An 11,304-nucleotide genomic window follows, 5' to 3' on the forward strand; every position below is an offset into this window, starting at 1 on the left:
TCCCCCTGGGTAGAGTGCTGTGGCATCACAGCTCACAGCAACTTCCAACTCCTGGGCTCAAGTGAGTCTCCTGCCCCTGCCTCCCAAGTAGCTGGGACCACAGGCACCCAACCACAACACCCGGCTATTTTTTTGTTGCAGCCGTCATTGTTGTTTGGCAGGCCTGGGCTGGATTTGAACCCGCCACCTTGGGTGTATGTGGTTGGCGCCTTAGCCACTTGAGCCACAAGCACCAAGCCTTTTGACGCTATTGTTAATGGGATGGCTTTCTTGATTTACTTTTCAGATAGTTTGTTGTTAGTGTAGAAAACACAATTGGTTTTTGTATGTTGATTTATTTGGTCTATAATGTTGAATATTTTTGTTGAATTTGTCTATCCTAATAGTTTTCTCATGAGATGTAAGGGTTTTTGCAGAGGTTATAAATGAAGGGGAAAATCTGAATCTGGAATTAACAGTTTATATTCACAGCAAAATATGTGTCATTTGTTAGGAGGTTGATGTATTAGAATCTCTGGGGATTTTTCAAATCTATTCAAACTTCTTATGATTGATGTCAACACTTTATGCATGTGGTTATTTTATCTTCAATCTTGGGATGTGTCCTGTCTGAGTAGGTTCAGTGATATTGGTCATTTCTGCATTTTCTTTTAACACAAATGTGTAGGTCTTTATAATTTGCCTTTATTATACAAAAAAGACAATTAAAATTTGATGCTAGACCAGGAAGAGAATCTGTTAGTACATATTAATTGTAGAAAAATGGTTACTGTTTTTATGGGTGCATTGTAGGTTGTAACATAAAGTGGGCAGAATTAAACTTCTCAGTAATGAAATTAATTTATGTAATATAGAATAAATATATAAATATATAATTTATGTCTGTTAACTGTTGAATAGCTGGATTCTTTAAAAGCCACTGTGAATAGAACATCTAGTGATTTAGAATCTCTGAGGAGAAATATTTCCAAAATAAAGAAGGACATTCAGGAAGAAACAGCAAGGTAAGAAAAAGGTGATGTAAATATATTTATGATTTTTTACTATATCTAGAAAATTACTAAGTGCCTAAGTTTTTTTTGTTAAGTGACTATAAAATTATAGCTACTATATTATTGAACTATAAAAAAACTTCTGGTTTTATCTTCACAAAGGCTCAGGAGCACTATTTTTGTGGCCCATGAAATATATGGGAGTGCTGATGATATGACTTTGTATCTGATGGAGATTCAACACTTGCACAGCAATACCGCCCAGATTGTAATCAAATAAACCAGAAAATAAGACCAGGTCTCCATAGCAACTAGCTAGCAACTTCCTGGCCCCACAACACTAACAGAAGCAGCATGATTTTTTTTTTTTTTTTCCATTTCCTAACCCCAGAGACAAACTAGTGTCCAGGAAATATCTTGCATTATATTCTTTTTAAATTGCCACCTGGTGTCCAGGTGATATATTGCATTTTATATATAATTTTTTAAATTGTTAATTGTTTTTCTTGTTTCTTTCTTTTTCAGTATCAAAGTTTACATATTTGTTATTGATTTTCTTCCTATTTTTTCTTTTTATATCTTTTTTCTTTCCTCTTTTTGTGGTGATTTTATTTTTTTTAATTTTTCTCATCTTTGTAAATCTCTTAAGTAACACACAAGATATTTGCTTTTTCCCCCTTTGGTTTTATTATTATTATTTTGTTGTTCTATTTTGTTCTGTATTTTATTTCTGGGACAGAGTCTTGCTTTAAGGCCTGGGCTGAGGTACCATGGCCTTGGCCTGGCTGACAGAGGCCTCAAAACCCTAGGTTAGGGCATCCCTCTAGTTTTGGCCTTCTGAGAGACTGTATTGGCTGGTCCCTGCCATGACACATAGTGATTTTTTTCTGTATTTGGTAAAAGTGGGATCTTGCTTTTGCTCAGAATAGTAAGGAGCTCCTAATCTTAGGGGACCCACCTGCCCTGGCTCCCCATTATCATGGGATTACAGATGTTGGTCACAATATCCTGCCCAACACCACTATCATTCCTATTTTTCTCCTTCTGTCCTTTTTTATCCTTTTAAAAAAAAATTAAAGAATTTTTCCTTTTTCTTTCTTTTCTCCCTTTTTGTTCTTATCTCTTCTCTTCCTTTTGTCCCTGTACCAAAAGCCCATTCCAACACCCGAGCACAGAGACAGGGAAATTTAAGAAGGAGGAGGAAGTGAAGGGAGAAAGTAGGGAAGGAAGTAAACAAGAAGAAAGCACATAAGAGGAGAAACCAACAAAAAAATTCTGGCAATATGAAAAACCAGAGCAGATCAAACCCCCCCTCCACCACCACCACCAAGGGATCACAAGCAGCTACTTCAGAGGATCCTGTCATTTCCATAAATTATGGAAATGACAAAAAGGGAATTTAGAGTATGGATAGCAAAAATGATAAAGAGAATTGAAGGGACAGTGGAAAACTACCAAAAGGAAATCCAAAAATTGACCCAAGAAATGAATGAAAGACGTGATGAAATCAGAAAGGATATATTGGCCCTTAAAGGAATTGAAGGAATCATTCAGAGAAATTAAAGATACAGTAGAAAGTATCGATAATAGATTAAACCATGGAGAAGAAAGAATCTCAGAGCTAGAGGTGAATGCCCTGGAGCTAATGTAAGCATTTAAAGAGGCAAAAAAGAAGAGAGGAAAAATGGAGAAATCTCTTAGAGAATTATGGACTTCACAAAGTATCCAAACATAGGAATTGTAGGTATCCTTGAAGGATAAGAAGAGTGACACACACTTTTTAGATAGATAGTGAACCCTGGTTTGTCTCAATACAAATAAAATACAATACAAAATCTGAATACAAATAAAGCATCTCCTAGATACATTGTAAAGAACTTGGCCCAGGGGATGGTGCCTGTGGCTCAAAGGAGTAGGGTGCCGGCTCCATATACCAGAGGTGGTGGGTTCAAACCCAGCCCCCGGCCAAAACTGCAAAAAAAAAAAAGACCTTGGCCAAGGTCAAAATGAAAGAAAATTCTGTAAGCACCAATTGACCTATAGGAGAAGATCCATCAGGGTGAGAGGGGACTTCCCAGCTGAAACTTTACAAACCAGAAAAGATTGGGCTTTGACTTTCAATTTACTCAAACAAAACAACTTCCTTCTAGGATCCTGTATCCTACCAAACTAAGTTTTGAATGTAGACATCAGGTCTTTTACTGAGAAGCAAGCATTGAGGAAAATTGCTGCTATAAGACTAGCTCTGCAGGAAGTATTCAGATCCATATTACACAGAGACCATCACAGTGGACCACCACAAAAGTAATGATACCAGGAAATGAATGGTCAAAGCCTAACTTCTGCAATAGCCTAAGTGATAAAAAGAACTCCACTAAGTCGATCAGTTCTTTCAATAAATGAGAATGGCTTGAATTCCCCACTGAAGAAGCAGGCTGGTTGACTGGATAAAAAAACCAGAAGCCAACCATATGTTGTCGTCAGGAAACACACATAACATCTAAGGACAAAACAAGACTCAGAGTGAAGGACTGTTAAAAATATTTCAGGTGGGCGGTCCCCGTGACTCGAAGGAGTAGGGTGCTGGTGTGTTCAAACTCAGCCCCAACCAAAAACAAAAACAAACAAACAAAAAAACATTTCAGGCAAATGGGAAATCAGAAGAAAGGAGGGGTCACAATTTTATTCCCAGATAAAAGTGAATTTAAAGCAACAAAAGTAAAGAAAGACAAAGCTGGTCATTACATACTGGTGAAGGGAACAATAAAAGAAGGAGACACATCAATGTGAAATATATATGTACCCAACTTAAATGCCCCCACATTTATGAAACAAATCTTAAGTGGTCTGAACAATATGACATCCTACATTATCATAATACCTAGGGACTTCAATAACCCACTGACAAAACTGGACAGATCCTTTAAACAGCCTAAACAAGGGAGTTAAATGTGACCTAGAACAATTAGGCTTAGTAGACATATATAAAATATACCATCCTAAACCTATTGAGAATATGTTCTTCTTGCCAGCTCATGGATCAACAATATCCTAGGACACAAATCAACTTCAGTAAAATTAAAGAATAGAAATTGTACTTTGTGTCTTTTCAAACCACAGGGGAATAAAGGTAGAACTCCAAAATGAATTGATGATATTGGCCTAAGGAAAGGAAAAATTTTATGAAGAAGACTCCATTAGCAATTGCAACACCAAAAATAAATAAATAAGACTTAGTTAAGACAGCTAAGGACACGATAGTTAAAGCAAACAGCCTACAGAATGGGAAAAGATTTGCATGTTACATATCTGCCAAAGGATTGATAACAAGAATCTGCAGAGAACTCAAATTAATCAACAAGAAAAAGGCAAACAATCTCATTTATCACTGGGTAAGAGATATGAACAGAACCTTCTCCAAAGAAGATAGATGAATGACAAAAAAATTTGAAAAAATGCTAATCATCCGAATTATCAGAGAAATGCAAATCACAGTCACCCTGAGACATCACCTAATCCCATTGAGAATAACCCACATCACAAAGTCCCAAAGCTGCAGATGCTGGCGAGGGTGTGCAGAGAAGAGACCACTTTTACACTGCTGGTAGGATTGTAAATTAATACAGCCTCCTTGGAAAGAAATAGGGAGAATTCTCAAAGAACTAAAAGTAGACCTTCCATTTGATCTCACAATCCCAGAGGGGAAAAAAACCATCATCTTATCATAAGGACACATGCACTAGAATGTTTATTGAGGCTCAGTTCTCAATCACCAAGATGTAGAATCAACCCATGTGCCTATGAATGGATTAATAAACTGTGGTATATGTATACCATGAAATACTATTCAGCCATAAAAAGATGAAGATTTTATATTATTTGTATTAACCTGGATAGAGTTGGAGAACATTCTCCTTGGTGAAGTATCACAAGAATGAAAAATCAAGTATCCAATGTACTCGATACTAATATGAAACCAGTAGATTAACAAATACATACCCACACAAGAAAAAAGCACAAATCTGTGGGGAGGATCAAGAAGGAAGGTGTAGGAGGGAGTAGGGATAGGGGATAAGGGCACCTAATAGGCACAATCTAAGGGTTTGTGGTAACACCTCCTGGGTGAGGGGCACAACTACAATTTGGACTTTACCTAACAAATGCAAAGAATGTAATCTAATCATCTATATGATATATTATCTGAAATTTTAAAAATACCAAAGTCATATTTCACAGATCTAGAAAACATAATTCGATGCTTTGTTGGGAACCAGAAAAGAGTCTGAATAGCCAAAGCAATCTTAAGTAAAAACAACAAATCTGGAGGCATACATTACCAGACTTCCAACTATACAACAAGGCTATACTGACCAAAACAGCATGGTATTGGAACAAAAATAGAGAAATAGAAAGACAGAACAGAACAGAGAACCCAGGTATAAAACCATCCATATATAGCTAACTGGTCTTTGGCAAAGTAGACAATAATATATACTGAAGAAAAGAAGCCCTACTCAATTAATGGTGCTGGGAAAATTGGGTGGCCACATGCAGGAAAATGAAACAGGATCCACTTAAACGGTTTCTTACCACTCGCAAACATTGATTCAAGATGAGTAAAAAGACTTAATTCAAAAAAGACTTAAGGCATGAAACCATAAGAGCTCTAGAATAAAATGTTGGAAAAACTCTTGAATTCTAGATATTGGTCTAGGGAAAGAATGGATGAAAAGGACAAAGACAGTCATAGCAACACACAAAAATAAATGGGAATTGATTAAATTGAAAAGCTTCTACATAGCTACAGAAATAATCAGTATAACAAATAGATAACCTACAGACTGAGAGAAAATGTTTGCAAGTTATACATCCAGTAAAGGGCTAATAACCAGTATCTATAAAGAACTCCAGCAAATCAGAGAGGAAAAAGCAAACAACCCTATTAAAAAGTGGGCAAAAGGGCGGCGTTTGTGGCTCAGTGGGTAAGGGCACCAGCCCCATATACCAAACGTGGTGGGTTCAAACCTGGCCTTAGCCAAACTGCAACAAAAAAATAGCTAGGCATTGTGGGTGGGCACCTGTAGTCCCAGCTACTCAGGAGGCTGAGGCAAGAGCATTGCCTAAGTCCAGGAGTTGGAGGTTGCTGTGAGCAGTGTGATGCCACGGCACTCTACCGAGGGTGATAAAGTGAGACTCTGTCTCTACAAAAAAAAAAAGAAAAAGCATAAAAAGTGGGCAAAAGACATGAACAGAAGCTTTTCAAAAGAAGATAGACAAATGTCCAATAAACACATGAAAAGTGCTCGATTATCAGAGAAATACGGATTAAAACCAAAAGTAGACATAACCATACCCCTGTTAGAATGGGTTTTATTAAAAGGTACAAAAACAATAGTTGCAATCGTAGATGGAGAGAAAGAGGAATGCTTATACACTGTTGGTGGGACTGCAAATAAGTAAAACCTCTATGCAAGTCAGTACGGGGATTTCTCAAAGAACTAAAAGTAGACATACCATTTGATCCAGCAATCCCACTACTGGGTATCTACCCAATGGAAAAGAACTCATTTTATCAAAAAGATACCTCCACTCAAATGTTTACTGCAGCGCACCTCACAATTGCAAACATGTGGAATCAACCCAATTGCCGACGAGTTCATGAGTGGATTAACAAAATGTGGTATATGTATACTGTGGAATACTGCGCAGCCAGGAAGAAGGATAAATTGAGGCCTTTTGCAACAATTTGGATGAAACTGGAAACCATTATTCTAAGTTGAAGTATCTCAAGAATAGAAACAAACAGCACGTGGAGTTGCTAGTAAATGAGAACTAACCGATGAATGCACAGTGCACAGAGGGCTGTAAAACTTGGTGTCAATCAAGCAATATTGATGGGTAGGAGGGAGGGGGGATGGGCAAAAACCTACCTAATGAGTGATGGACACACTTGTAACCCTGACTTAAGCATAACAAAATTGATAACATGTAACCAAAAAACATTTGTATACCTGTAATATTTTAAAGTAAAAAAGTAAATTTCACATTTAAAAATAAATAAATAAATAGTGGTAATAAAAAGGTTTACTGCAAAAGAATTCTTCAAGTTATATAAAGAAATCTTAAGATAAACTGTTCCTTTTATTACATTTGAAGCCGGTTTTCTATCTTTTCTTCATACATCTTTAGGTTACAGAAAGTTAAAGATCATAATACTAATGCAAAAAAAAAATTAAAGACGATAACTGAGAAAACCATGTCTGTTGAAGAGAAAGCTACCAATTTGGAAGATATGTTGAAGGAAGAAGAAAAATCTGTAAAGGTAAAGTTTAATTTTAATTTTTCTTAAAACCATAGAAAATTTAGCAATAGTGAATTAATTAGACTCTTGGGATCAGAGGACTAGGAGATCTTGTAAAAGGCTCTGCTTTTTGGTATGATCACGTTTATAATCTGGACCTCTTTTTATATATTGCTTCTGAAGACAATCTTCTCCTCTTCTCTTCCTAAACTACTAACTCTTCATTTGCCACACTTTCAGCATTCAACTTTGGTGCCTTTTTTAGAAGGTAGCTCCTCCACTGTGATCCAGATTCCGTTCCTTCCCAAAGCGTATTTTATCCACGTCCCTTCCATCATCCATGTATTTGTTGATATATTGCATACGTTTCATGAGAAGTGCCTTTGTTTTACAACTGATTGCTACTTCATTATCAGTTTATTTTGTTTTTCTGTTTGTGATGGAATCCCCTTAATTGTCTACATTCATTTTCTCTATTTCTTTATCATCTGGCAACATTTTTTGATAAATAGACTTTAAATTCCTTACAATCTGGCAACATTTTTTGACAAATAGACTTTAAAATTCTATCACTTGCGTAACTCTACTGGCATCTCCATCTACTCAATTCTCTTAGGCATGTTGGTCACGTTAAAACTAATTTTTTAGAAATTTGAAAGGCTAGTTTACTATTTCTTCACTGAAATTTGCAAACTGACCTACATGACCAAACACTGTTGACCCTGTATCTTGCTTTTACTGTTTCTGTATGTGTGTGTGGAGGGGGTTTTGTGAAGATGGCAGCAAAATCCCCCAGTGTTTTATGAGGTGGCTCAACCCATCTGTGGGTGGAATCCACTTTCCTGAATGTGCTGTAACATTACAAGTAAGGAAGTCTTGCTGTGGTCTTGATTTGAGAAGTATTTGAGTCTTAATTGTATAACATTATTTTTAAAAAGTTGTGTTTTTTTTTTCTGTAAGAGCATGATTTTTTATAGCATATAAGTTGGGATAGTATTAGAATATATTAGAAACCTATAAAGACTTTGAAATTCATATGATATGAATCTTTTGATCAAAGAGAATTAAACACTTCAGACATTTTTGAAGAAATTAGCTGAGTTAGGGAAAATTAAAATTGGCAACAGGTATACTGATCATGTGCTAGCAAGGATGTTCATAGTCTTGGGTTTGATTCTATTGGTTTTTACATGTTTGTCTGAAAAAATTTCATCCTTATCTTTTTTGGAGATGTATTGTTTATTCACCACCAAGCATTGACTTTAAAATTCTGCCTGGCAATTACTGAGAAGTTCTAAAGACAATGAAAATTAAATATTATATAAAAAATAATGTATTGCATATAATAAGTTTCTTAATTTGTGGAGATTTAAATGTGCCAATCATATATTTGTTTCGTTTCATATTATTTATTGGTTGCCAAGGGAAAATATGCTTATATGGGTGTAAGAACACACAGGCTAATTATTTCAATATTTAGAAATGATAACTTTTGGTTGCTCTTGACACAGTAGATCTATTTGAAGCCTATGAGTACGTTGGCTGTGAACTCTGGAGGTCATGACAGGTCTGCCTTGAGACAGATGAGCAGGGGGAATGGGGGACTTGTTCCTATTGCCTGAGGCCAACTGATGGCAAAGTGTTAATGATGGGTAGCGCCAGTAGTGTTGCTGTGGCCAGTGCCTGCCAGCACACCAGGGCCAATAGTTACACCTTCAGAAATTTTGTAAGTTGGCTGTTAAACATAGCTACTATTAAAAATAAAATCACATATACGTATGATTAAATAAATTATATTTACAACAAAAGTAATAAATTCCCAGCATTTATCTCACACATTATTTTACTGTTTTCTGTGCTCTTCAGGTTACTTATGATTACTTGCATCTGTTATATCTGTATTTTGGAAATATTAAACAATGGTGTGCTTCTCTGTATCTCTTCTGAATGTTGCCTTTTAGTAGTTTGAGAGGTGGCCATAGTGAGAGTCTTTATACTTTGGGAATCAAATTCTCCCCCTAAACCCCTATTCACTGGAGAAATGATAGTTAAACATTTACCTGCTCACCACTGCATAGTGCCTCAGAGAGTGGGAGCTGGGGTCATGTGTTTTTTTCCCTGTAGTACCCTCAAGACTTCAGTAAACTTTGTGCACTTGTGAGCTGCTTGTCTTCGGTAGATTTTATTTTTTGAAGAAGCCAGTAGAGTGGCCAAGTTTGGAGGCTCGGGTAACATGACATAGAATTAAGATGATGAATCAAGGTGTTTGCTACAGGAATAGGAAACTACTAGTCTACCACAGTAGGGTACCAGAAATGTTGGGGATTTGTTGAAATTGTGAAAAAGGGTTTTAATGGTGTGGCATGGAGGGGTTCCAGTTTATGAGCCTCTAAATAACAATATTCTCACAAATAAAAGATTTCAAGATATTATAATATTTTAATTTCACAAATCACTATAATTCTTATTATCAGGAAGTGGACATTCAATTGAAACTCGTAAAAGATGTGCTTTTTAAGAAAGTTGAGGAGTTAAAGGCTGAGATAATCAAAGAAAAGGCTGTTTTATCAGAAGTCGAAGGAACCCGTTCCTCTCTCAAACATCTCAACCATCAGTTATACAAACTGGATTTTGAAACTTTAAAGCAGCAAGAAATTATGTACAGCCAGGTAGATGTCTGATTTTGTGAATATCTTCCATACTGATTTGTTATAGTTGTGATGGTCAAGAACCCCAATGTCCCGGAGAAACAAAGATTTCTAAGTTCTCTTTTGAAGGCTGGACAGAGGCCGAAGGTGGTATCTGTCTGTTACATCTGTGTGTAAGTCATGTACAGAGTGTGGAGCCTTCAGTGCTATTTTTTCTCAATCTGAAATTAATAAAAAGGCAGAAGGAGAGAATCTAGTGAGGGAGAACCATGCTTTAAAAGAACCTGGGACAACTAAACCCAGGGCAAAACAAAAGAAGGTCTGAGGCATCTGAAATCTAGAAAAACTATGTTGATTCTTAGTTGTACAAACATAGCTACCCTGACCCCCCGCAGACCAATAGAGTGAAAGCATTTTTTTTAGATTTTCCTTATTTTATTCTATTTATATATTCCTATTAATCTCTTCATGTCCTCCCTCTTTAAATCTTTATTTTTTCATCTAATGTGTTCTTAGTTTCTCAAAATTACAGATGCTAAAGTATAATTTTGAGAATAATTCATTAGAAATTCTTCACATTTGAACCTTTCATAGCTAGCAATTTGTAATTAACTTTTTTGCGTCCCTTAGAAAATGTACACTGAAGAATTTATCTCCATGGAGATCCCTGGTTCCATCATGGTAGTGTGATGAACATCCCCTGAGTGAGGTATAACATTTTAGGGAGATTACTTCTGTGTCTATCATGCACCCTGATTATAGAAGATTGATTTGGTTTTGCTCCCCTCAGAGTAGGAAGGATTTTATCCTGAATTACTGAACTACTAAAGTGACTTTACTAAATGATGATACCCAGACTAAACTCGTTTGAAAGTATTCATTGTGCTTTAACATTTAAAGAAATGCTTTTAATTGTTTCTCCTTACTAACCTCTTTTTAAAAATGTAACAGGATTTTTGTATTCAACAAATGGAGAGGAGAATGTCACGGTTAAAGGGAGAAATTAATTCAGAAGAAAAACAAGCCCTTGAAACAAAGGTTGTTGAACTTAAGAAGTCATTGGAGGAGAAAAAAGCTACATTTGGCCTTTTGGAAACAGAGATCAAGAAGCTTCATGTAACTTAGCCAAAATACTTTTTTATATTTCAAAATCTTAGCTATTAGTCATTATGTTCTAATTCAACACGTTCCTGAGATGATTTTGGATAGGGTGATTATCATAACAAATGTATGAGCCAGGGATGATAGCTCACACTGTAATCCTAGCAACTTGGGAGGCCAAGGTGGGAAGACTGCTTGAGGCCAGGAGTTTGAGACCAGCCTGAACAACATAGTAAGACCCCTATCTCTTAAAAAAAAAAAA

The 11,304-nt window shown here is 36.2% G+C and overlaps 1 protein-coding gene across 1 annotated transcript in view; it reads left to right on the plus strand.

The window, feature by feature from the left end:
• Positions 1–11,304, plus strand: part of CCDC39 (coiled-coil domain containing 39) — a 108,136-nt gene that overhangs the window by 47,689 nt on the left and 49,143 nt on the right. The window contains exons 8-11 of the mRNA XM_003794296.1: positions 901–1,004; positions 7,182–7,314; positions 9,768–9,962; positions 10,893–11,057. Coding sequence (XP_003794344.1) covers positions 901–1,004; positions 7,182–7,314; positions 9,768–9,962; positions 10,893–11,057 — 597 coding nt within the window. The remainder of the gene's footprint in view (positions 1–900; positions 1,005–7,181; positions 7,315–9,767; positions 9,963–10,892; positions 11,058–11,304) is intronic.

This window comes from Otolemur garnettii, unplaced genomic scaffold, assembly GCF_000181295.1.
Source record: "Otolemur garnettii isolate 467f Iridium unplaced genomic scaffold, OtoGar3 scaffold00078, whole genome shotgun sequence".
Lineage (NCBI taxonomy): Eukaryota > Metazoa > Chordata > Mammalia > Primates > Galagidae > Otolemur > Otolemur garnettii.